Source organism: Orcinus orca, chromosome 16, assembly GCF_937001465.1.
Source record: "Orcinus orca chromosome 16, mOrcOrc1.1, whole genome shotgun sequence".
NCBI lineage: Eukaryota > Metazoa > Chordata > Mammalia > Artiodactyla > Delphinidae > Orcinus > Orcinus orca.
Window position 1 is genome coordinate 86,682,897 of NC_064574.1, and position 26,281 is coordinate 86,709,177.

General features: G+C 56.6%; 2 protein-coding genes across 15 annotated transcripts in view; both read left to right on the top strand.

Annotated features, from left to right (window-relative positions):
* The window catches only part of MAD1L1 (mitotic arrest deficient 1 like 1), a 316,733-nt gene that overhangs the window by 172,606 nt on the left and 117,846 nt on the right, over positions 1-26,281 (top strand). For all 14 annotated transcript variants that reach the window (XR_004482842.2, XR_007472361.1, XR_004482844.2 and 11 more), the window contains 2 exons: positions 13,780-13,920; positions 23,542-23,598. Coding sequence is in view for 11 of the 14 variants with exons in the window: in XM_004268980.4 (XP_004269028.1) it covers positions 13,780-13,920; positions 23,542-23,598 (198 nt within the window). In the remaining 3 variants the exon portion in view is untranslated. The remainder of the gene's footprint in view (positions 1-13,779; positions 13,921-23,541; positions 23,599-26,281) is intronic.
* PSMG3 (proteasome assembly chaperone 3) overlaps positions 1-26,281 on the top strand; it is a 348,811-nt gene that overhangs the window by 24,551 nt on the left and 297,979 nt on the right. The window lies entirely within an intron of this gene.

Here is a 26,281-nt window from a genome sequence, read left to right on the forward strand (position 1 = left end):
TTTTTAGGTCATTAATTTCTCTCAGTAATGTTTTTAAAGTTTTCTAGGTAGACATCTTATCTCATAGGGTTTTTTTTTTTTTTTTTTTTTTTTTTTTTTTTTTTTTTTGCGGTATGCAGGCCTCTCCCGTTGCGGAACACAGGCTCCGGACACGCAGGCCCAGCGGCCATGGCACACGGACCCCATGTGGGATCTTCCCAGACCAGGACACGAACCCGCGTCCCCTGAATTGGCAGGCGGACTCTCAACCACTGCGCCACCAGGGAAGCCCAGGGTTTTTTTTTTTTAATGATGATATTATAAATGGCATCTTTGCCAGGATTTCTTTTTCTAACTCTTTTTGCTGGCATGTACAAATGTAATTGAACTTTGAATTTTGACTTTGATCCAGCAACATTACTAAGTTTACTTATTTTAATAATTTATTTGCAAGTTTTAATGGATTTTCTGTGTTCACAGTTGTGTCAGCTACTAATAATAGTTTTTCAGTTCTTTCTGATCTTCATACCGTTATGTCTTTTCTTGCCTTATTCTACGACTTAGATTCCCCAGTACTGTTTTAAACAGAAGTGTCAATAGCTTTGCTTCCTTTTCAGTCCTCCACTGTCACAGATGATGACTGTCGTGCGGGAGTCTATCAGATCAAAGAGTGTCCCTTCCGTTCCTCATTGGCTGTGAGGGTTTTCTCGTTTTATTGTTTTAATCATGAATAGCTGTTGAATTTTAATGAACTGCTTTTACTGCATATATTGAGATGATCATGATTTTCTTTTTTATTCTGTTAATTTGGAGAATTTAATTAATTGATTTCCAAATGTTAAAGCAAACTGCATTCCAGGAATAAACAGACTTGTCTGGATTATCCCTTGTAAGTAATGCTTTATTTGGTTTGCTAATAAGCAGTTCAGGGATTTTTGCATCTGTGTTTATGAGAGATCTTGACAATTTTTATTTCTTATAAAGTCCTTGTCAGGTTTTGGTGTCATGGTTGTTCTGACTTTATAAAATGAGTTAGGAAATTCTCTTTTCCCTTCTTTGTAATAATTTGTGTAAGATTGGTGGTATTTCTTCCTTAAAAGTTTGGTAGAATTCACCGATAAAGGCATCTAGACCTGGAGTTTTTGTGTTGGGAAGATTCTATATTGGGGCTTTCTTTTCTTTTAAAGACTTTGAAACTATTCAGATTTTCTTTTTCTTCTTGATTCAGTTATGATAAGCTTTGTGGGTTTTTTAATAAATTTATTTATTTTTTATTTTTGCCTGTGTTGGGTCTTTGTTGCTGTGCATGGGCTTTCTCTAGTTGCGGCGAGCAGGGGCTACTCTTCGTTGCGGTGCGCAGGCTTCTCGTTGTTGTGGCTTCTCTTGTTGCAGAGCACGGGCTCCAGGTGCACGGGCTTCAGTAGTTGTGGCACGTGGGCTCAGTAGTTGTGGCTCACGGGCTCTAGAGTGCAGGCTCAGTAGTTGTGGTGCACGGGCTTCGTTGTTCCACGGCATGTGGGATCTTCCCAGGCCAGGGATCGAACCCATGTCCCCTGCATTGGCCGGCAGATTCTTAACCACTGTGCCACCAGGGAAGCCCTAAGCTTTGTTTTTTAAAAGATTGTCTATTTTATTTTTTTTAATTTTTATTTTTTTTTTGCTATACGCGGGCCTCTCACTGTTGTGGCCTCTCCCTTTGCGGAGCACAGGCTCCGGACACGCAGGCTCAGCGGCCATGGCTCTCGGGCCCAGCCACTTCACGGCACGTGGGATCTTCCCGGACCAGGGCACGAACCCGTGTCCCCTGCATCAGCAGGCGGACTCTCAACCACTGCGCCACCAGCGAAGCCCTATTTTATCATTTTATCTAAAGTTTTAAATTCATGTGAAGTTTAGTATATCTTGTTAGATTTTAAAATATTTTTAATGGTCTGTGGTTATGTCTTTTTCAGTCTCATTATTTGGTTATTTAATCTCTCTCTTGATCTGTCTCATCAAGGGTTCAATTAATCACTTGAATGAGCCAAGTTTTGGTTTATTGATTCTATACTGTATGTATTCTATTTCATTAATTTCTATTTTTATACTTATTATTACCTTTCTTTGGTTTAATTTGTTTTTCTTGTTCTGACTTTTTGAGTTGTATATGCAGATGATTGGTTTTAACCTTCTCTTCTCATGTATGTATTTAAGGCTGTAAATTTAGATGCATAATTTAGTGTTGATACACTGTATTTTTCTTACTTAGTTCAAAATATTTATCAGTTTCCATTGTGACTTTGCTTTTATACATATTTGTTACCACCTGCATAAACGTCCATGAGATCATTTTTCTTCTGTCTGTACTGATACCCTCTAGTACTTCCCTTGGTGTGATGTGTGCTGAGGAATTGTCTTAGTTTTTCTTGGCTTGAAAATGTATTTACTAAACTTATTTTTGGAGGATTTTTTTTTGCTGAGTGTAGAGTTCTAGGTTGGCAGCCTTCCACCTGCACCCTTTGAGGGTTCCTTCCACTGTCCTTTGACTTCCATAGACTCTTTTCAGAAATGTGCTGTCATCTGACTCGAGCAGCTGATTTGTTCTCCCTCGACTCCAGTTCCTTTTACTGTTTTTTTGCTTGTTGCTTGTTTTTGGGGGGGGGCGCAGAGGGTTATGTTGATGTCCATATTACAGAATATTTTTTAATTAGTAAACTTTGCTTTTGGAAGAGTTTATGGAAAAACCAAGAAGATGGTATAGAGCTCCCGTCTTATTTCCCCCGCCCCACAGTTTTGCCTAATATTAACATCCTGCATTAGTGTGGTATAAAGGTCACAGTTAATGAACCAATATCGATACATTATCATTAATTAAAGTCCATCAGTTACATTAAGGTTTACTCTTTGTATTGTAGAGTTCTTCGGGTTTTGACAAATGCATGGCGTCACGTGTCCGCCATTACAGTATCATACGCAGAAATGTATGTATGACTGCTTCCGTTTTCTGGAAGAGTTTAAGCAATTTCTTGCTTAAACATTTGGTAGAATTCACCAGGGAAACCATATGGGTCTGGTGCTTTCTTTTTAGGAAGGTTATTAAGTATTAATTTGATTTCTTTCATAGACACAGGCCTACTCAGATTTTCTATTTCTCCTCTTGTGAATTTTGATAGTTTGCGTCTTTCAAGGTATTGGTCCACTTCATCTAAGTTTTAAAATTTCTGGGTATAGCATTGTTGATAATGCTGCTGTATTCTTTTTTACATCCATGGGACTAATAGTGATAACCCCCCTCTCATTTCTGATACTAGGAATTTGTGTCTTCTCTCTTTTTTTCTTGGTCAGCCTGCTTAGAGGTTTATCATTTTTGCTACCTTTTCAAAGAACATGTGTTTGGTTTTGTTTGTTTTCTCAATTGATTTCCTGTTTCCAGTTTCATTGATGTTTTTGTTCTTATTTTTATTATGATTTTCTTCTGCTTGCTTAAGGTTTATATTGCTCTTCTTTTAAGTTTCCTAAGATGGAAGCTTAGATGATTGATTTTAGATTTTCTTTTCTAAATATGAATTTAAGGCTATAAATTTTCCTCTAAGTGCTGCTTTTCCTACATCCCACAAATCTTGATAAGTTGTGTTTTCATTTTCATTCTGTTAAAAATATTGTTAAATTTCTCTTAAGACTTCTTCTTTGATTTGTGTGTTATTTAGAAGTGTTGTTTAATCTCCACCTGTTTCGGGACTGTCTAGCCATCTTTCTGTTACCAGTTTCTAGTTTAATTCCAATATGCTCCGAGAGCTTACCTTGCTTGATCTGTGTTCTTTGAAACGTGTTGAGATGTGTTTTGTGTCCTAGAATGTGGTCTATCTTGGTGAATGTTCGTGTGACTTGAGAACAATGTGTATCTTGCTGCTGTTGGATGAAATATTTTATCAGTGTCAGACCCAGTTAGTTGATTGATGGTGCTGTTTGGTTCAGCTGTGTCCTCCCTGATTTCCTGACTGCTGGATCTGTCAGTTACTGATAGAGGGGTGTGGAGGTCTCCAGCTGTGCCAGGTGGATACACCTCTTTCTCCTTGCAGTTCTGTCAGTTTTGCCTCATGTAATTTGACCCCCTGTTGTTAGGCACATGTGTGTTAAGCATTATGTCTTCCTGGGAGTATTGACCCCTTTGTCCTTGTGTAACGCCCCTCTTTATCCCTGATAGCTTTCTTTGTCCTGAAGTCTGCTGTGCCTGAGATTACTAAGGACTGCCGCCTTCTTTCTTTTGATTGAGGTTAGCATGGCATATTTTTATCCCTTAACTTTTAAGTCTATCTGTGTTTTTATATTTAATGTGGGTATTTTATAGACAACATAATGGGATGTTGTTTCTTAAACCGTTGTGACAGTATCTTTTAATTGGCGTGTTTAGATCATTCACACGTGATGTCATAGCTGGTGTCTCTTGTTCAGTATCTCTGGGGTCTGTTGCTCTTTTCTATTTGGACACTTGTTCATTGTTTCTTTTTTATCTCCCCCTCTTGATCTGCCTTGTTTGGTGTTAACTGAGCATTTTATATGATTTCAGTTCTTCTCTCTTAGCTCATGAATTATACTTCCTAAATAATTCTTTTTAATGACTGCCCTGGAGTTTGAAATACACATTTCAAAGTAAGTGCACTTTGAAATCACACTGTACCATTTCACAGTTTAGTGCAGTCACCTTATGACCGTCTTCCCAAGTCCTCCCTCGTGTCCTGTATAGTAGCGCTGTCCTTCGTTGCACGCACGCAGGTGCTGCAGGCACCCAATGCATCATTGCTGCTGTTGCTTTGAGCGGTTATCCATTAGATCAGTTATGACTAAGAAAAGTAGAAGATTCTGTTTTACCTTCAATTATTCCTTCTCTGAATCTCTTCCTTTCTTTATGTAGATCTGACTTTCTGGCCTCTGTCATTTTGCTTCTCTCTCAAGAACGCCTTTTAATATTTTTTAGGGCAGGTGCACCAGCAACAAACCCCCCTCTCTCTTTGTTTTTTTTTTTGGTCTGAGAAAATCTTTATTTTTTACTCTTGAAGGGTAATTTCACTAGATACAGAATTCTAGGATGGTGGGTTTTTTCTTTCAACACTTATAATTTTCCCTTGCATGGTTTCTGGCATCTTTTGGATTTCTCTGTCCTTGACTTTCTGAAGTTTGAATATGATATGATATGCTCTGGTGTGGCACGTCGCCTCTGGCCGCTGTCCTGTCGGCGCTGGGCAGCACCCGAGGAAGCAGGGCCTCTGACCCTGCGAACCTGCAGCCGTCGGCTGGAGTTCACGTCTCCCAGCGCAGGGAGGCGAAGGCCCAGGCGGAGGTGGCCCAGGGAGTCCTGGCAGCCCAGGTCCCTGCCCCACTCAGGGTCTCGGGCAGGGGCTCGTGTCTGTAGTGCAGGGGCTTTGGGTCCGGCTCATCCCGTGGCATCGGGGTGGGAAGGGTGCAGGTGGAGGCAGACGGAGGAGAAGCATCTCGAGTGCCAGCCCTCGGCCCTGCCAGTGTGCGGGCTGCGTGCAGCTCACGGTCTTCTGGACGTGGCGCCTTTTCCCACGTCCTTTCTCCTTTCTTCAACCTCTTCTCTCCTGATAACCTGACGTTCAGAGCACCTGTCGGGGAAATTACAGGCCATGTCCTGGTCCAGTGTTGGGGCAGAAATGCCAGTGTCCCCGGGCATCGTGTCTTTGACTTGACCTGTGGGGCTGCAGAGGTGGGGCCCGGGTCCCCAGAACCAGCCAGGGTCAAGAGGCGGCAGTGGAGGCCCTTCAGGCCTCCTTGCAGGGGGCTGCGCCATGAGCAGAGGTGTCCTGGAGAGGGCGGCAGGATTAGGGGCTGCGACCAGAGGCGTGAGAGTGGAGGGGTAGCCGCAGGGCGGGGCGGGGCCGTGGGTGGACATCGTCTTCCCGGCCAGCGCCGTCAGCCGTCCCTGGGGAGGGGAATGGGCGGGGTGCAGCCCGCTGGGCTCTTGGTCGTCCGGCCTCCAGGAGGCTGCCCAGCCAGGCTGTGGTTCTTCTCTTCCGAGCTGCCCTTCCAGCTCCCCTCCTTCGCGGGGTCCCTTCTTTTCTTCCGGAATTGCTTCCGCGTCAGTGAACACAGAGCGAGAAAGTGAATTTCATCCTTCTCGAGTGCTGTGGGTTTTCCAGAACGTGTCAGGTGGTTTGAGCGCCCCGTTTGCTGGTGTCTGTAGCCTCAGAGGGTGGCCGCCTCTCCTGCCTCTTGTTGTCTTTAGATGGAGTTGAAGTCGCGTCGGTTCCTTCGCCTCCGCAGCCCCTGGGGGTGGCCTCCTTCCCACGGGAGCCCCGTCGGCTGGTGCCCAGGCAGTGTGGGCGGGAGGGGCACCCGCTCCCGAGCACAGAGCTGCCCTGGGTTGGTGGGGAGCGTCCCCTGTGGGCTCGATGCCCTCGGATCCCTTTGCTCCGCTGTGCCAGCCCCGTGCTGTGAGCAGTCTGGTCGTGTTAACAGGAGTGGGAGGCTAGGGGGGAGGCCCCCAGGTCCTGGGGCCTGGTCCCCACGGGTTGCCGTGTGGTAGGAGCACCAGGGTGTGCTGGGGTCTCAGACCAGTGGCCGCTGGCCTTGCCCGTGGGCTTCAGCTCTTGTGGTTTCGCCTTCCAGCCGCTCAGAGGGGCAGGCGTGAGGAAACCACAGCCGCGCCGGCTGTCTCGTCCCAGAGCTGGTCGCCGGCACCGGCTCCTGGCGACCCCAGGCTGGGAGCCCTGCCTGATGCAGTTTTGAAAAGCACACGGGATGACACACGTGACGGCTTGTGGCCTGTACAGTGCTGTGCCTGTGAGCGAGCTGCCACACCTGCCTGGGCTCAAGGGTACTGAGACCATCACTTGGCGGAAGGAAAAGCTGACGTGTTTGGGCCAGTGAGCCTGGGGCGGGATGAGGGGGGAGGGAGGAGAGAGGCGGGCATTGGGAGGTGGAGGTACCAGCCGTGGGCCCGTCCTCCCTCCTCCTGTGGTCCTCACGGCTGTACGAGGCCGTCCCTAGCCCTTCTCTCCGCAGGCACTGTTTCGTGTTTATCAAGTAATCTTTGTTCATCTTTCAGCCCCTCCCTCGGGTGGTCATGCCCCCATTTTGCGTGAGAAGGGCAAGTTCAGAGAGGTTAAGTCGCCTGCCCGGGGTTGCACAGCTGGTTTGTGGTGGAGTCAGGATTTGAGCCTGGGTTTGTCCAACCCAGACACACCTGACACTGGGACCCCTCGGTGCTCATCACGGCTCTCAGGGGACCCCAGGAGGTGGAGGCACAGCCCACCTCTGCACTGCCCACTCGTTTGGGAAGCAAGCGGCCAGGATTGGGCCCAGCAACGCAGCTCGCGGAGGCCAGCTTCCACCCTCCCGCGCAGCCTCCCGCGCAGCCTCCCGCGCAGCAGTTCCACGTTTCTGCCTCCATCCACTGTGTTTCTTTTGGTGACTCCGTGTGAGTGGAGAGGCCATTGGAACGGGACTCTGTAGCTGTTTAGGGTCATGAATTTCATTTGCTTATTAAAACACGACGGTGTTGTGGGATGAGTGGGGTCGGGTAGGGGTGCTAGACTCGTTGAGGGCTCGTGGTGGCAGAAGGGCTGGGTTGGAAGGGCCCCCGTGGAGCCCTGCAGGTGGGCGGAGGGCTGAGCGGTCGGCCAGGAGGGTGAACTGGGCAGCAGCTCTGGCCGGGAGGTGGGCTTGTGACGGTGAAAACACACAGGTATGCCCCCCCTACCACCAGGAGGGCCCGGAAGTGGGGCCCCTGACGCTGTGGGCACCACAGCCCCAGCCTCTGGGCTCGCACACTGGGATCGGCAGGACCTCGTCTCCGATGCGGTTTCCGCCCCCGAGGAGTGGGCTCGAGAATCCCCGGGCAATGCCTGCCTCGCCGGGTGGGGGGCTTCCGAAGCCGGGGCGCAGTGGGCCTCGGGAGGGGCCGGCCTCTCCGTGTCCTGCGCGCTGTCTGCCCTGGGCGCCAGAGAAGAACTAGATGAAGTGGGGGTGGGAGCAGCAGTGACCGCACCGCTGCCGCTGCCCTTGCAGCCCTAGTGGGCGCCAGACGTGCCAAAGCCCCGCGTGCCCAGTGCTCTGCTGGGACTTCAGCCACCCCGAGAGGTTCCTTGTGCTTTTCGTTTCACAGGCCTGAGGCTCAGGGAGGGCAGTTATTTTTCCTGAGGTCACACAGCTGGTCTTCGTGAACCAGGGTTGGGGCCCAGCCGGCCGGGGTGCTCGCGCCTTCCTGGGCCCTCGACTCATGCCCCCTCCTCCTCCCTCACTGGCGCTCCCTTGGGGTGCCAGCTTCCTTCAGGGTCTGAGCTGTCGCCTGGGCGTCCTCCTTGGGCCCCGTGCCTGCCCTGGGCCGTGGCCCTCCTCACCGCAGGCCCTGGGGGCTGTGGTCAGCATCCTCGTCCTCAGGGCCCACAGCCCTTCTCTCCCCTGCCCGCTCCCACCCCAAGGCCCTGCCCGCCCCCACCCCAAGGCCCGGGCTTACAGCTCTGATGGGCCTGCATCAGGCAGCACCTCGCACACACCCGGCGGGGGCAGGCCCGTCCTGTGTCGCAGCGGTGTGTGCTTCCGCCCGCACGTGCTTCTTCAGCCTCTGCGTGGGGCGCGTGCGTGTTTCTCCACCCTTGGGTGCCCGTCAGCATGTTGGGGGCTGCGCGGCGAAGCTCAGCCGCACGTGGAGGACCAGCTGGGGTTCACGGTGGTCATCACCACCGCTGCTCCCTCCCACGAGGCCATGCCGGGTGGAGCGCCCTTCCCCAGAGGTGCCCACCGGGAAGCCCAGACGCTTCCTAAAGCGTCCGGGGCCTCTGCGTCTGCGGCCCCCCCCGGGGCCCCCGGGGTCTGCCGTGGCCCCCTCACTGTCTGCGCACCCTCTCCAGCGCCCAGGAGCTGCGGGCCTGGTCCTTGGGCCGTCCTGAGGCCTGCATCTCACCCCTGCCCCCCTTGCCCTACCCGCACGCCCCCTGCCCGCTGAGCCTGCTCTCGCCCAGGGCAGTGAGAGGAGGATGAAGGAGGGGAGGCAGGCGGGAGCTTTCCAGGGTAGCAGGGTTCTGGGCAGCTTGTTGCTCCCAGCACTCCCGGGAGGCCCCGCACGCCAGCGGGGCTCTTCTGCTGGTGGCCTTAGGGGCCATTAGAGACAGAAGCATTGAGAAACGCTCTCTGCCTGCTCCCTTCAGGTGAGCAGGAAGTTGGGGGACTTGGCCTGTGAAGGTTTATCTCACACGTGCGTGTGCACGTGCGTGCACGTGCGTTCTTAGAGCTCCGCCTCTGCGTGTTCTTGCCTCTCCGACTCATTCTCCCGCCTGCCTGGATTTTCCCATCCTCCTCGTGCCCCCAGAACATTGTTCTCTGTGTCCACGGCTTTGCCTGTCCACCCAGAGCTGTCAGATTCCGGAGTCGTAGGACCCTTTCCTCTGCCTGCAGAGGGGGCTGATCTGAATGAAACCACGTGGGCAGAGGGTCTTGCCTCCCTGCTAATAAGCCGTAGCCTTTCAGGAGAGGATTCCCCCCTCCCCCCCCCACCCGTCACTGGTTTCCCCTTCAGCCTAGAGCTGGCCAGGCCTGGGAGACCTGGGGCTTGAGTTGTAGAAGGAAAGACGGACGGTGATGGCGGTGAGCAGAGCTGTGCGTGGTGAGGTGCGCTAGGCCGCGTGGCCGGCGGGGACGGGCCTGAAGGACGAGAGGGCCAGACGTGTCCCGGGGGAGAAATCTCCAGACTGCGGGGTCAGCAAAGCAGAGGCCTGAGGTGAGGGCAGGCTCAGCATCTTGGAGGGACAGGACTGCACTTCAGGAATCCGTCCCCAGGGAGCCCAAGGGCCGGGTGGGCCCCTGGAACCTGCGTTCCTAACCAGCCCCACCCAGGTAACAAGCTGCTGGCGGGGGAGGGGGGCGGAAATGCGTTCCTGTGGACGCAATTGGCAGCATCCGCTGACAGGTTAGAGGGAGGGGTCCTTGCTCAGACTCCGTACCCATTCCCTCTGTATCCCCCAGCTTGCGTCCACCTGCACGCCCCGCTTCTGCCCCCACCCATTCCCTAGCCCAGCCTTCCCCCGGGCAGGACTCTCAGTGCCCACCGGGACCTCCCGCCCCCTCCTGCAGACGCCTGCTGAGTGCACGCTCGGGCTGCTGGGCTGGGCCCGGGGCTGTAGAGTTTGGCTGCCGCCTGGTTATTGGCTGGCCTGTGCCCATCCTCCCTGTGGGGCTTGGACAAGTGACTTTGCACCTCTGCCCCCGTTTTCTTTCCAGGAAACAGTGGCCTGGACTTGATCTGAGAGGCTTCCAAGCTCTATATGACTTACTTTCTCCACCGCTTCTCAGCACCACTGAGGCTCTCCACTCCCTTCATGTACATTAAAGAAGAAAGCGTTGGTTTCATCTCTGCCATCCTCAGATTCTGGGTTCTTATTGGGAATATTCCAGAACTTGCAGAGACCACATCGCCTTGGTACTGCCCTGGTCCCCACTCGCAAGCCTGCAGAGCTCTGAGCCGGTCATGGAGGAGGGGCAGGAAGACGGTGACGGGTAGCGAGGGTCTGGAGCTGTGTGTCCCGGCGTCCTCTTGGCACCCTCCCGAGCCAGCCCAGAGGCATTGCGAGGCTGGGCTCTTGAGCTGCCTACGCGGAGCGGCCCCGGCCTTGTCCCCGAGTTGGGCATTGGCGCGAGCTCCGGGTAGACGCCAGGAGCGCCATCCGCAGGATGTGTGCAGACCCTCTGCCGCCCAGCCAGGCCTGGTCATCCCCCCTTGCTTTCTCCATCTGGTCCTTGAGGCCTGTGTACAGGAGGGTCGGTACGTATCACCCCAAACGCTTCGTCTGTCAGGGAGTGTGGGGCTGTCAGGGCCAGCCTGTCAGTCACAGACCGGAGCTCTGAAGCTGGGGCTGGCAGGGTCGGAGCAGGGTCACGGCCGCTGCCTTTGCTGCCAGTCGCGGCCTCCGCTCTCCCGCACCCCGCTGGGCACTGCAGGCTGGGCCTGGGGGTCGAGGGCAACTTCCATCACTGCCCCCTCCCCCGCGTCCTCAGTCCATTTCTCCCTGCGCGATGCTGTGACCACGCTCTTTGGGTTGCGCTGATCACATGACAAGCAAGTGTGCCGGGACAGACGGGGCTGTGGTGTCCCCAGGGAGAAGCACCCAGGGGAGCCCCGTCCTGTCTGTACCTGGAGGCGTCTGCGCAGCTCCTCAGCTCAGGCTGGGTGCCTGTTTGTTCAGGGATTAGTCCCCACGCTTGTTCAAGTGAAAACGAAGGGCCCTTCACCACAAGTGGAATCTGTCATTAAAAAGTCGTTATCAGATCAAACCAGCCCAGTTCTGCTGCTTCATGACTAAATGGCAAAACGATTTCCTTAGAAGGTACAAACAGCAAACTTTCAATTTTATATCTTCCTCTTTGCTAGCCTGGAGACGTAATAGAAGAGAACCGTAGTGGGAGGCAGCATTTTGGAGATTTATTGGTCAATAAAGGTGACAATTACAGCTTGTTTATGAAAGGAAGCTCCTCCCCGGCCCCTGCGTGGCATCGATGCTCTGGTAATAATAACTGTGTAACCAGCTAGAAACCATAAAAGTCAATGGGAAGATACAGGATTTCAATAAAATTATGACACTCGATAAACCTTCCTGTTGGAAACAAATTTTCCACGGATGTGTGACCAGTTCCAGTTGGATTTGTAACTTTAATTTCTCACTTATTGAATTTTTTGTCATCAACTAATGATGAGGTCCGTGCTGGGGCGATGGCCCAGCCAGAGGCCCGGGAGCGCAGTAGACCGCTGAACTCGGCGGGTGGGGGCCGATGGGCTCCTGCGGGAGAAGAGGGGACCCTGTGAGCCCCCAGTCTTCACCAGTCTCACCTGAGAAGGAGGGGCCTGGGCAGACTGCGGGGGCAGCAGCGGTGCTTGGGGTGGAGCAGCAGTTGGGGCAGGTCTCTGCCCGGGCAGTCGGGCCTCAGTTCACGGAAGCAGCGGCCGAGAGCACGGGGCAGAGGGTCCGAGAACATGCCTCGGAGTCGCTGCTGGTGTGGCTGGCCCTGTGGCTCGCCCGGGACGCGGTGCCCTGGCAGGTGTGTGGGCTGCGAGGGGCGCCGGCTGGGGTGCAGAGCGAGGCTGCACGAGCTTCTCCAGCTGCTGCGCCGGGCATGCCTGCGGGAGGGGCTGCGCCCTGGAGTCCAAACGTGGAGGTCTGTTTGCCGGTGTGGATGAGAGGGCTGCTGTCACCACGTGAGCCTCGTGGCTCACAGGCCGGCGGCTGGCTGCTTGGTCCAGGAGGGCATCAGTCATCCCGGCCGGCCTGTGCAGTGTGCTGATGACCCACCCCGCTGATCAGGGAGGAGGCTCAGGTGGACGAAAGCGCTGGCCTCGGGTTGCCCGGAGCAGAGCTGGGACCCGGACGTGGTCTCGTGGGAGCCACCTTTGCTTCCTGGGCTGTGCTGGCCCAGGCTAGGCCACTGAGCTCCCCAGTGTGGCCCGCACACCAGCAACGTCACCTGTTAGAAAGGCAGACTCTCAGGCCCCACCCCAGACCTGCTGAATCTGAAAGGAGGTTTCACAGGACCCGGGAGATGCGCAAGATGGGAGGTTTGAGAAGCCGCGCTCTCGTTAAGCCTGGCTGTCTGCAGGGAACCTGATTTTGTCTAACTGTGCAGCCTGTGTGGGCCTCCTCGGCCGCAGCCGGGAGACATGGGGGCAGGAGGAGGGCAGGTGCCAGCCCTCAGCTCGTGCTGCAGCCTGCTAGGAGCGAGGTCTCCTCCCTGCACCCTTGGGGGCTGCATCCAGAAGAGACTGGCCCATGGTCCCAGGCCCACAGTGGGGGAGGGGAGCCTCCTTTCCCCGGCTGCCAGGGTGGCTCCGTTCCTGGTCTTGGGGACAGCCTCGGTCTCTGAGGGCCTCCCCTGCTGTTCTCCCTTCGCCAGCATCTCAGGAAGGGGTCTTCCCGTGTGGCTCAGGAGGCGCCGCCCGTCTCTCCCAGGGCTCGTGCCGTTGGCCATCGTTTCCAGTAGGGTACCACTGGGTGGGGATTCCTGTGTGGCTCTAAGCGGTGGTCTCAGCGCTGTGTGGTCCGTGTGCCCCACGAAACCTGAGCTGCATCTTTACATGGAGGAGGGGTGCCGGGTGTGGCTGGTGCACGGTGACGCCCAGGACCGTGGCCTCTGGCACCCCATGGGCTCGGGGGTGTGGTGGGGAGGAGCTTGCCGAGGCCAGAGCTGGTGCCGCGGGGGTCCTGGGGCCTGTCAGAGCGCTCTGGGAGGACTCCTCGGCCCTGCTGGACACCTGCCGCCTCCCTGCTTAGAGGGACCTCTCCTTACCCACCGAATCTTCTGCTTAGACCCTCGCTCTGAGTGTTGCTGGGTCAAAGGCCAGGTCAGAAGTCACGGGAGCGGGGTTACTCCAACCCACTTGCTGGCGGACCCCACTGGTGTGTCCCTTGGTCTGTTTGCCGGGACTCAGGAGGTCACACTGACCCAGAGCACTGGCCCAGACCTTCTGCCCAGCTGGGGGACACTGCAGACTCGGGGAGGGAGGGGTGCCGACCCTGATGGAGGCAGCCCCCGCCCTCTGCTGGCCCCCGCAGGTCAGACGGTGCAGCTCGAGGATGGGCCCCAGGCTCACCGGGCACTGGCCAAGCAGGTCTGCGGCTTCAGAGCAGCCAGGGCCCGTCTCGGCCTTGGTGGGCTCTGTCGGGCTAAGTGGCCAGCTCGAGCTCTTCAAGGAGCCACCCAGGGGGCCCCACCTGGCAGCCTGCCCCTCGAACTTGACCCCAAGCCCACCACGCTGCTCCTGTCTCCCTCACGCCCCTCGCCCGCACGGGCCTGACCTCTTGCCCTCTGTGCCCACAGGAGCGGGACGGCATGCGCGCCATCCTGGGGTCCTACGACAGTGAGCTGACCCCGGCCGAGTACTCGCCCCAGCTGACCCGCCGCATGCGCGAGGCCGAGGACATGGTGCAGAAGGTGCACGCGCACAGCTCGGAGATGGAGGTGAGTGGCCCAGCGTCCGTGCGCGCTCCGCTGTGGGGGGGCGCTGCGGACGCTGTTGCGTGCAGACCTCAGTCCTGCTGGGGAGGGCCGCCTCCAGCCCCCGCAAGCACAGCCTTGTCGGTACAGGCGCTTCCATGCCGTTTTTACCGCCACACATTTGCTCCCCGTGAGACACTAGTGAAGAGGGATTCGCGGGGAAGGCTCCCCCCGACGCCTCAGCGTCCCCGGCGCTTTTTACGTTACGAGGTCCTTCCTGTCTGGCACCGCGTGTGCTCCAGTTCATTACGAGGTTGGCAGTTCTGGCACCTCCAATGCCATATGTTGAGGCTTTTTGCATGTTGGAGATGAGGGGCTGTCAGTGACCTCGGAACTCGTTGACCAGCGTGGTCACCGTGCCTTACCCTGCCCGAGGCGGCGGCTTGGGGACAGCCCCGCCCCTGGCATCTGGCGGACGGGCACCGGGTTCCTTTGGCTCCCTGTCTCCCCTTGAGTCCTGCCTGCAGGGAGCTGACTTGTCCTGGTTTGCCTGGGGCTGTCCTGGTTTTGGTAGCGAAAGTGCCTGACCCCTTCTTCCCTTCCTGTGGTCAGCAGTGCAGTGGAGCGGTCACTCAGCCTTCCCTTCCAGCTCCCAGACTTACGGGAGAATTCGGGGGGGTGGACATCACCGGCTCTGCCAGCATCACTGCCACGGCTGTTCCTCTCCATCGTCATCATCGCCACAGGGGCTCACGTGGCCAGTCCAGGCTCTGGGCGGGAGGCACCAGACAGAGGAAGGGCAGAGGAATGGCCTCCCAGCCCTGGCAGCCGCTCCGCCCTGTCCACGCTGGGACTCCCGTCCCTGCCCTGTACTCTCCGGACACGGGTGCTGATGGCCTCCTGCCCTCCACCCAGGCCGCACCGACCCCGGATCTGTGTTAGGACGGAAGACCTGAGATCCCCATCTTTGAGTCTGGGGGTTACCCTGGGACCAGCCTCAGTGTTCTGGACTCAGGCTCTGCTCGCCATCCCAGCGAGGCCATCCATTGGGGGGGCGGTTCTTGCTCTCCACATGTCCTGCACATGTCCTCCCTGTAGGTGAGGGAGCCCCCCAAGTCCCTCCCCCTTGAATTCCCCCCAAGAGCCCCGCCTGGGCCTGAGCTGCTGTCGTGGAAAGGGTCAAGCACAGAGGGGCTGCAGCAGGGCATTCCTGGGCCAGGCCAACCGGGCACTGTCCCCTGGCCTTTTTGGAGTGTGTGCAGGCAGCTGAAGAAAGGCTGACTGACTCCAAGTGTTGGAAACACCCATCACCTTTGGAAAGTGGAGGTCGTGGTTGGATTCGTTGTGCCCTGTGGGTCAGGCCTGGGTCTGCTCCTGCTGAGGGCTGTACGCCTCCCGGTCTCCACCAGGTGGCAGCAGACAAAGCCAGCCGGTCCTGCTCCCTGGTTCAGGCCCCCAGCAGGGTGGGATGTGGACTGTACTGAGGGACCCCAGACAGGACAGGGGCTCCTCCTCAGCCTTGGTTCTTTTTCCTGCACATCACCGAGACCTCTTCTTGTCTCCTTCCAGCCCTCTGGGAACCTGTACTGGGACAAGGATGTCCTTCCCCCTCCCTCCTGCTTCCTTCCTCCCCAGCCGTCCGCTGACCTGATCTGTACCAGGCCCCGCCAAGCATAGGCCCCCAGGAGCCCCCCGCCCAATTAGGAGCCACTGGGAACTGGAGCTGTGTGGCTCTCGGTTGGCCCCGAGCTGCGGGAGCTTGGCTGGGAGAAGCTGCCTCCGTGGGGGGCTGGGGGAGCCAGCTGCCCGGTGCAGTATGAGGATGAGGGGTCCTGGCTGGGCTGGGCTGGCGGGATCCGCAGAGAGCCTCCTACAGGAAGGACCCTGCGCCCGAGTTCATGTTCAAGCTGGCGCTGCTGGAGCAGAGGGGCCTTTGCCGTCAGGCCTGGCTCTAGGGTTAGGACTGAGCGTGGAGTAAGAGGGAGCGTGTGGGACTCCGGCCTTCCAGGGAGCTCTGCCCTCGTTCTCTTGCCGGTGGTGCACACTGTCCTCTTAGAGATCGGACCGCTCACGGCCACCTCGCTGTGCACCCGAGGAGAGAGGGCCGGGGCCGGGGCTCCAGGACCCGAGGGGTTTCTCCCAGCACTCGGTAGCGGCACAGAAGTGACAGGTGCGGGGAGACACGTACATGGCAGAAGGCTTTTTTCTAGTGTCCGGAGGGTGGGAGGGAGTATGGTGTAGAAGGGGAGAAATTGGGGAAATGGGAAACATTGGGCAAATTGGGGAATATTCTCCTCATTCCTGAGCGTTGCAGCCAGCGGCCCCGTCACCCCATCAGCGAGCTCCCTGGATTCGCCCAGCCGGGCTGTCAGGGGGCCGCCCCACGGTAGTGTCTCAGCTGTTCTCACGTGGGCCCGGAGGGGGGCTCCCCGAGCACCTTGGAGGGTGTGCTGCCCTGACGGGGGCGCCCACCTCCCATCAGCGCCTGCCTCCAGCCCCCGCTGGCCCTGGGATCCCCCGGGGGAGGGGCGGGGGTTCTTGTGGGGGGCCCTCTGGTGGCCGCTGGCGGCTCCCCTGGACTGGGTCTCATCCCAGGAGGAGGACTGGGTTAGGGAGAATGTGACCCCAACATGAGGAACTAAGCCCATTAGTGAAGAACAGGAAGGGGTTCAGGAAGGGGGCTGGCGGGGGTGGGGCGAGGTCTTGGATTCAGGAAAGAGCTGGGAGGAGCCCAGGGCGAAGTGGGTGTGAAGGCGGTGCCCTCTGTGCCCAGAACCGCGAGGCTGGTGATGGGCCGTGTGGAGGGAGCCCTGCAAGTGCTCTGCCCCCCGCCCCCCGTCCTCACTCCACGAGGCCCCGTAGGCGTGCTCCTTTAAGGCAAGTCACAAAACCCGGGTGCTGGCCTGACCTGCCTTCAGTCCCAGCAGTTTCCTGGTAGAGCCGAGGGCTTCTGTGCAGCTCCGGGTGGGGTGCTGGGTAAGGGGGGAGGAGCGGGCGGATGCTTTCTCTGCATGCACGTGAGGCTCTGGGGCAGCCTGGGGGTCCCCGGCCCAGACCCGCTTCCCATCTCCAGCCTGGCCCCTTTGCAGGGGGGCACCCAGGCTCTCTGAACCCTGTCTCACCCCTCTGAGGCCCTGAGCAGCCAGGGAGAGGCCTGCGGCTCAGGAGGCTGGAGCCTGGACGCTGGGGTTTGGGCAGGACAGGCCCCTGTGCCGTCCCTTGTGGGTCTGCTGCTACGGCCTCAAGAGAGGGGACAGGCTCAGAGGCGCCTGGCTTTGACCTCACCCTCCAGGTCAGAGTGGCCCCGTGCCGGAGCCGAGCCGTGCAGGGCGGGGCTGGTGTCCTTCGGGCAGTTTTCTTCTTCTTGTTCTATTAAACAGTAACATTTCACGTCTCAGAGTCTCGGAGAACGACCCGCACTTGGAGCCTCTGGAAGCTGCTTCAAGCTGCCTGGCAGAAGTTTATTAGTTGAGCATCACATATTGACAGATGGTAGGAAGTTATGTAACTTTATAGAACCCGTTTGTTAAGGGTTCCTCAGAGCCTCCAGGCGACTCATCCGTCCTCAGGCTGTGATGCAAGCACCGTTTGGGGGCACATGGCAGCGCAGACGAGAGCAGAGCACTGCTCGCAGCCCCACGGTCCCCGTTTTGTTCCGCTGTCTTGGGGGACCGCCGGGAGCAGCCAGGTGCGTGCAGGGAAGACGTCCCCACAGCCCCCGGGCCTGACAGTGTAGACGGATTAGTGTCCCTCACCCGCCTGAGAGAGCGCTGCCTGGGCGTCAGGGTCGGGGCGCCCTGGGCTCTGGGTGCCTGGTGGAGGTGAGGGCCCCTCTCCCCGCCCCTCCCCCACCACACCCTTCTTTCTCCCTCCAGCCTTCTTCCCTTTCCTTCCGTATTTCTTTCTGTTCTCTCTTTGTGTCTGTCTGTTTCTGTCTTTGCCCTGCTCTGTCCTCTCACCTCCACTGCCCCCTTCTCCTCCTTGGCCTCTCTCCACCTCCTCGCTCACCCCCAAGCTCCTGTTGCTTTTCACGCAGAGGTCAGCAGGCATTGTCTGTAAAGGGCCAGACAGTGAGTGCTGTGGGCTGTGTGGCCACGTGGTCTTGCTCACAGCCCCTCGGCTCTGCGCTGTACAGCTCAGGAGCAGCCGTGGGCCGTCAGTAGATGGTGGGTGTGGCTCTGTGCCAGTGAAACTTTACAGATAAAACCGGTGGTGGGCTGGATTTGTGGGCAGGCTGTAGTTGCCAGCCCCCTCTTCTAGCTCCTCTTGTCTGGGACCCCGAGACCCTGCTGCTTGACGTGAGAGCTGCCGCGCCTGCCCCATGGGACCTGGCCAGCCCCTGGTGTGCCCACGGCAGGCGCCCTCTCACAGGTACAGGGGGCGTGCTGCTCCGTCGGCCCTACCTTTCACTTGCTGGAGAAGGAGCGGGACCCACAGATGTGGGCACAAGGAATTTGAAAAATGCATCCACTTCTTAGAGAGGCATTACATTTCACCCATTTAGCTTAATCAGTCAGTTCTAATGGGAAACATGCTTTGATTCTAGCAAAAACATCTCAGTACCACCAAGCAGAAGTGTTGAGATTGGGAGGATCCCAGCAGCCCGACTCTGGTGCTGTTTTGCACGGGTTTTACTTATTCCATCTAATAAAGCGGCTGCAGAAGTCGGTAGCATGTGTCATGAATCCTCCTCTGTCGACAGGGCTATAAATATGCGGCTCATGCCACCTTGATTCAAGATATCAGCCTGATGTGTTTTTCTAATTTATTTAATTAAAACAGATTATGGTGCTGCTGGCTGCTGCATGGAGGTCTGTGGAAAGTCCCAGTTTCAGAGTGCAGCAGTGATTTCCAACTCCCAGCCTAGGAGGAAGTGGGCGCGACACTGCTCCCTCTCCCTCGCTCCTCCCGGACTTCTGTGAGGGCGCACGTCACAGCCTTTCTGTCGCCGTCCCCTGGCCGTGGGGGGCTTGGCTTCAGGAAGAACAGCAGCTTTTGAACCCTACATTGTTCACCAGATCCAGATTTTTTTCTTCCTTGTGAAAGTGTTTAGTGCTCCCCTTATATAAGGATCTTGAGATGACTCTCCTGTAAAAAAGCACAGATGAAACAAACTGGAAAATCTTGAGACAGAGTTACAAGATGAGCAACGTGCTAAATAAATGGAAAACAGAAGGCAGGCAAACAGGGAGAAAATAATACCAGAGACCCGGGCTCTGGGAATCCTCTGCGGTTGGACACGGATCTGACGTGCAGAGGCCACAGGCAACGGGCGAGGGCCACGTTCTATTTTTAGTTTTTTGAGTCCCCTCCATACTCTTTCCCGTAGTGGCTGCACCAGCTTACATTCGCACCATCAGTGCACAACACATTCTTCAACACTTGCTGTCTGTTGTCATTTTGATAATACCCATCCTAACAGGTGTGAGGTGATCTCTCTGTGGTTGTGATTTGTATTTCCCTGATGGTTAGTGATCTTGAGCATCTTTTCATTTACCTGTTGGCTGTTTTTATTCTTTGGAAAAACTTCTGTTCAGATCCTTTCACCATTTCTTAATTGGCTTTTGGGTTTTTTTAACCATTCAGTTGTATGACTTCCTTATATATGTTGGATATTAACTCCTTGATGCACGGTTTGCAAATATTTTCTCCCATTCCATAGGTCACTTTTCATTTTGTTGTTTCCCTTGCTGTGCAGAAGCTTTTTAGTTTGTTTTTTTCTATTTCTGTCAAAAATGCCAGTGGAATTTTGATAGAGATTACATGGAATCTGTAGCGTGCTTTGGGTAGTGCGGACAGTTGAACAGTATTAGTTCTTCCAGTCCACGACCACAGGATGTCTTTCCATTTATCTGTCATTTCAGTGTCTACTTTCAGTGTCTTTTGAGTATATGGATCTTTTACCTCCTCGGTTAAATTTATTCCTAAATATTTTATTGTTCTTTGATGCTGTCGTAAATGGGACTGTTTAGTTTCTTTTTCGGATGGTTCATTATTAGCGTATAGAAATGCAGCTTATTTTTGTATGTTGATTTTTTTTTTTTTTTTTTTTGCGGTACGCGGGCCTCTCACTGTTGTGGCCTCTCCTGTTGCGGAGCACAGGCTCCGGACGCACAGGCTCAGCGGCCATGGCTCACGGGCCCAGCTGCTCCGCGGCATGTGGGATCTTCCCGGACTGGGGCACGAACCCGTGTCCCCTGCATTGGCAGGCGGACTCTCAACCACTGCACCACCAGGGGAGCCCTTGTATGTTGATTTTATACACTGCAACTTTACTGAATTTGTTCATTAATTCTGACAGGTTTCCTGTGGAGTTTTTAGGATTTTCTATAAATAAGATCATAACATCTGCAGAGCGACAATTTTACTTCTTCCTTTCCTCTTTGGATGCCTTCTGTTTCTTTTTCTTGTCTGATTGCTCTGGCTAGGACTTCCAGTACTATGTTGAATATGAGTGGTGAGAGTGGGCATCCTTGCCTTGTTCCTGATTTTAGAAGAAAAGCTTTCAGCTTCTCACAGTTGAATATGACATTAGCTACGGGCTTTATTATGTTGAAGTACGTTCCTTTGGTACCTAATTAATTTTTGTCATGAGAGGATATGAAGTTTTGTCAGATGCTCTCTCTGCATCTGTTGAGATAATCGCGTTATCCTTCTTTGTGTTAACGTGTATTGCGTCGACTGATTTGTGCATGTTGAGCCGTCCTTGCATTCCATGGATAAACCCCACGTGACCATGGTGTATGATCTTTTTAATGTGCTGTTGAATTCAGTTTGCTAGTATTTTGCTGAGGATTTTTGCGTCTGTGTTCATCAGGGATATTGGCCAGTGAGTTTTTTGGTTTTTGTCTTTTTTTTTTTTTTCTCTTGTAGCATCCTTGTCTGACTCTGGTATCAGGGTAATGCTAGGCTTGTAAAATTAGTTTGGAAGTGTTCCCTTCTCTTCGATTTTTCTGGGAAGAGTTTGAAAAGGATTGGTATTAATACTTTTTTAAATGTTTGGTAAAGTTCACCAGTGAAGCCATGTGGTCCTGGGCCTTTCTGTGTAGGGAGGTTTTTGTTTTTCTTTTTTAACTGATTAATTTTTCTTACTCTTTACTGGTCTGTCCATATTTTCTGTTTTTTTAATGATTCATTCTTGATTATTTGTATATTTCTAGGAGTTTATTTCTTTTAGGTTGTCCAGTTTCTTGGTGTATAATGTTGATCGCAGTAGTTCTTGAGTCTTCGTGTTTTTATGAAGTCTTCGTATCCTTTGTGATGTTTTCTTTTTCATTTATGACTTTATTTATTTGAGCCTTTTTTTTTTTCTTAATTAGTTTAGCTAAAGGTTTGTCAATTTTGCTTATCTTTAAAAACAACAACAAAACAGCTCCTAGTTTTGTTGATCTGTTCTGTTCGGGTCCGAGGGTGGTTGTGTCTCAATCCACGTTCTGTGAGGGGCTAACAGCTGAAAACTGCTCCTTCACCTTGTGACGCTCCCAGCCCAGGCCTCTGTTCCAGGTCACACGGCTGGAACGCAGAGACGTTGGGATTCATCTCTGTTGTCTGGCTTCACCCCTGCAGTGATGCCTGAGTGGCCAGGAGGGCTCGTGAAGACAGATCTGCTGGGTCCTCCCCAGCTCTGGGGCGTGGGGGGCTGAAACGTTGCACTTCCCACAAGTCCCCAGGGGTGTTGCAGCTGTGGTCCTAGGCCCATCACCTGCAGGGTAACCACACTAGCTGTTAAAGCCAGGACGGGGTCCAGGTCCTCTGTGGAAGTACCACCGTGGCCCTGTGAGCACCAGTGGGGCCTGGCGGGCTCCGGGTCTGGGAGAGGTATCGGCTGCTTCAGCTGCAGAGGTGGGTTCTGAGGGGTGGAGGCCTCCGTCCTGCAGCCTGCCCAGGAGCCAGGACTTCCTGGCAGAGCCTCGGCTCCAGGCGGAGCCCGGCACGTGCGCTGCCTGCCTGCTTACGTGCTGACGTGCTCTGCGGCCACGGGAAGCGTGGCTCACTCCTGCCTTCAGGCTGACGTCCATGTGGGGAGGCGCCCTCTCTGCCCCTCAGGGCTGCTGCCAGGTGGAAGCGGTGTGTCTATGGGCCGTTGCCTGGACGGGCCCCTGTCAACCGGCCGGCTTCCTCGCCTCTTTTATCTTTCCACTTTGTCACAAGCTGTGTGTGAAGTGGAGCCGAGAGGCAGGGGGCCTGAAACTCTGGTCTCGTTCTGTCCATGAGACCTGCAGCCTTGGGCTTTGCGGCCTCCTGTCCTGCCTGCATCCGGCTGCAGGGACGGCTTCTCCCCTGCGCCTGGGCTCCTGCGCTCCTGCGCTGGCGGGTGTGGAGAGCAGTTCTCACTCAGAGATCAAAGTAGCCACGCGAGGTCTCAGTGCCCCCTTTGCCGGTCACACGTGGTGCGTGGGCCGGGGGCTCGCGCCTGGGGTCTGGCAGGAGTGTGATGCCCCCGGACGGCCTGACGCAGCCCTGTGGTCACTGGTCCCCTCCTGCCTGCTCCAGGGTGTGCTGCCCCCGGGACGGCCGGTTCCCTTCCTCCTGTCCGCCCCCCCAGCCCCGCCATGTGCCTGCCCCCCCAGCCCCACTGCACCCAGCCTGGCCAGGGCGGGATGTAACATGAGGGATCGTGCCTCCCCGAGGCTATTCCAGGAGGCCGTCCCTTCAGGAAGCGCCCGGCCTCGGTCATGCGAGCAGCCGTGAGGAGCGGCTGGCGGTCAGTCTCTGACGCGGCCCACGGCCCCGCCAGCCCCCTGCTCCCTGGGGTCCTCGCTGCAGGCGGAGCCCCCCGTTGAAGGCTCGCCCCGCGGGGTCCCCGTCGTCACCGCCGCCTCAGGATCCTGAGTGCAGAGTGAGCACCAGGTGGGCGGCCGCCACGTCCTCGCTCTCCTCTCCCAGGTGAGGCGACGGCCCAGGGCGGCGAGGGCTCAAGCAGGGTCCCCGGGGGTACGCGACGCCCACACCCAGTGCCGGGCGTCCGACGGGCGCGTGTGGACCGCGGCTGCCCCGGTCCTCCGACACTGGGTGCTGTCGGCCTTTAATTTCCCACGTGACTGGGCCGTGGAGCAGCTTCGCGGGCACGTCTTCCCCGGCGAGGCCTCCGCTCACACGGTCTCCCTCCTGTGCTCAGTCCTGCCGCGGCCCGAGGGGGCGGGGCTGGGGGCCGGCGCGGTGGGGGCCACGCCTCCCCGTTTCCTTCCCTCAGATCCGAGCCCTGTGCTGCCTGCGTGTCGTGGAGGCCGGGAACCCACCGTTTCCGGGGTTTCGTCTGGTTTTCTGGCTGGTTCGGGAGGGAGGGTAAATCCAGCGCCCGTTGCTTCATCTTGTCCCCGTTGCGGCTCGACGACTGTGTCCCACCCCCGCCGTCCTGGTGCCCTCTTGAGGAGCGCTGTGGTTGGTCAGTGCCTCCTGCCTGCTGGACTGTGGCCCGGTCCCCGGCCTCTTACCAGGGGCGCTAAGACTGCAGCCCGAATCTCTCTCCCCTTCGGGCTTGGGGTGGACTTGGCGAGTTATCACGTTTCTGCTGCCCCTTTTCCAAACAGTGGGAATTCGGGCTCTCCCCCGGCAGCAGTGGATGTGGCAGAGGTGGGGGAGGGGTGGTCGCTTCGGCCCCAGGAGGAGAAAGCCCACTGACCCACTTTCTGTCTTGTCTTGAAGGCTCAGCTGTCACAGGCCCTGGAGGAGCTGGGAGGCCAGAAACAAAGAGCCGACATGGTGAGTCCCTGAGGCACACGCCTGGTTGGTGGCCCTTGTGGCCAAAGGGAAGCCCAGGGCCTGGGTACCTTAGAGCGTCGGGACCTGCCCTGCAGGCACAGGCGTGTGGCCCCCTGGCCGTGGCCCAGGCCACACACCCACCCCCTCCACCCCTGGCACAGACTGCGGGGCTCCCCCCGGCCGGCTCTGAGGTGGGGACGGCGGTGCATCTCCTGCTCAGGTCACAGCCACACGACACGCTGACCCCACGCTGACCCCACGGGCCCCGGAGCGTGTGCAGGCTGAGCACAGGGCTCTCCAGCCTCGCGTGGCTGCTTTGTGGCACGTTTGTTTCTCTGCTGTCGCTGTGGGCTGCCTTCTGATGTCAGATCACGTCCGCCCCGCCCTCCGTGCAGCCGGGGAGCCCTTACCTGGGCGCGTGCAGACACGGCCCCGGAGCCCTGGCTGGTGCCCCCGTACCTGGAGGGTCCTTACCACCCACTGGGGGACAGAGGGACTCGGCCTTCTGGCATCCTTATCCTGTAGAAACCGTGAGCCGCTCTGGCCCTGGTCTGGGCGCTGAGGGGATGAAGCCCCGGGCACAGGAGGGCCACAGCTGTGGGGAGGGGAGGGGTATCTGCTCACATCATCGGGTTGCTCTGCCTGGGCCACACGCCAGCCGGGTTGGGGGCACCCGGGAAGCTGCCGTGAGCACTGGAACTGGCGGCTGGAGTTGGGCTCCTGTCTCGGTGTCAGCGCCGCCCAGCCCCGCCTCTCGTGGGCATGCACAGTGGGGATGACTGCCAGGTGGAAGAGACACATCCTTGAATTTGCTCTGTCCACCGCTGCTGCGACCCTCAGTGTCGGGGGCTGGGTGAGGAATCGGGGGTGGGGTGGGATGGGAGGATCGGGGAGCGCGGGTTCGGGGGAAGCGTGGCGGTCTGAGAGGCAGTTGTACATTGGGCTGTGGGGGCTTTGGGGCGTCCGGAGTCCCCGAGTCAAGGCCGGGAAGCACCTGGGTGTTCCCGGTGGGTAGGTACCCAGCGAGCCAAGCCCTGCCTGGCTGCTCCAGTCCGAGGCATCTGTCCTGGGGGGCAGTTCCACTCAGAGTCAGAGAAGGACATGTCCAGCGAGGGACCCTAGGTCCCGTGTGTAAGGGCAGCCGTGAGAGGAGCCCAGGGCTTCCCGGTGATGGGATTTCATCAGTGAGCCTCCGAGAGCTGTTTCCTGGGGCAGCAGGGGCACGTCTGGGCCTGCGGAAGTCCTAGAGGTGGGAAGGCAGCCTGACTGCGTGCTGGCTGAGGGAGGGGGCACCTGGGGCAGCGAGCGCAGCTGCCTGGCCTCCAGACCCGGGGCGGGAGGGGGCGAGGGGGCTTGGGGGGAGCGTGCTTCCTTCTCATCCACCGACTTTGCCGCCCAGGGTGGGGTGGGGTGGGGTGTCCTTGAAGCCTGATGCTTCCTCTTGATGAGGTCCTGAGGACTCAGTGATCTGTGTCTCCTCTGTCGCCCCCTCGGTGCTGGCCTGAGTTGGCGTGTGCCCTCGGGCTGTGTTTCCGTGATGTGCAGCACGAGGCAGGAGGAGGTGCGTGGGCATCTGATGCCCGAGGCCTCAAGGCTGAGAAGTGAGGATGCCTTGGAGCTGATGCCTCGGCCCTTCCCTGGCCCTGGGGCTTGTGGATAGGAGCCGGTGCCTCCCGAGCAAGAGGGAGGACAGACCCTGCTGCACTTGGCCACTGGCTCTGGCCCTCAGGCCAGGGTGGGCGCTGAGCTGGGGAGGCCGGGGCACCCCGAGGGACGTGGGGCCCCAGGGCTGTGTGCCTTCCAGCCTGTGCTCTTTTTTAGTTTCAACCCGTATAGTTTCCGTCCCTGTGTGAATCACCAGGGGCTTTGAAATCCTGACACCTGTTCCCTCCTCTAGACCGATTAAGTTAGAACTGGTCGGGGGGGGCCCAGGCAGGGGTGTCATTTCATGTCTTCCTGGGCAAGTCTGATGTCAGCCAGGGTGGAGAGCCTCTGACAGGCCTGGTGTCCCCAGACTCGGCGCAGGCCACTGGGGGACCTTGGGGACCGTGCTCCATGGGGAGCTTCGGATGAAACATGCCTTGTCCCAGTGGTACTGACCCTGCAGAGGCGGGCAGCAGTGCAGGGCCTGGCCTTGCCTGAGCTGACGGCCATGTGCGGAGATGAGGTGCCGGCGGCCTTCGTGTGCGCAAGCCAGGCGCTGTGGGCCCCTTACGCTGGTTCTTTCTTGCTTGCTTTTGGGTCTGGGCTGTAGCTGTCTCCTCAGACAGGTTTTTAATCTCTGCCTTTTTTTTTTTTTTTTTAAACATCTTTATTGGAGTATCAATGCTTTACAATGGTGTGTTAGTTTCTGCTTTATAACAAAGTGAATCAGCTATACATATGCATATATACCCACATCTCCTCCCTCCCACACTCCTTATCCCACCCCTCTAAGGGGTCACAAAGCACCCAGCTGATCTCCCTGTGCTATGCAGCTGCTTCCCACTAGCTGTCTGTTTTACATTTGGTAGTGTATGGATGTCCATGCCACTCTCCCACTTCGTCCCAGCTTCCCCTTCCCCCTCCCCGTGTCCTCAAGTCCGTTCTCTGGGTCTGATCTCTGCCTTTGATGGTCTAATCTTTAGCTTATTTCGTGTTATTTCACTTCCCCCTTCTTTTTCTGAGTTAAAGGGAAAATGAG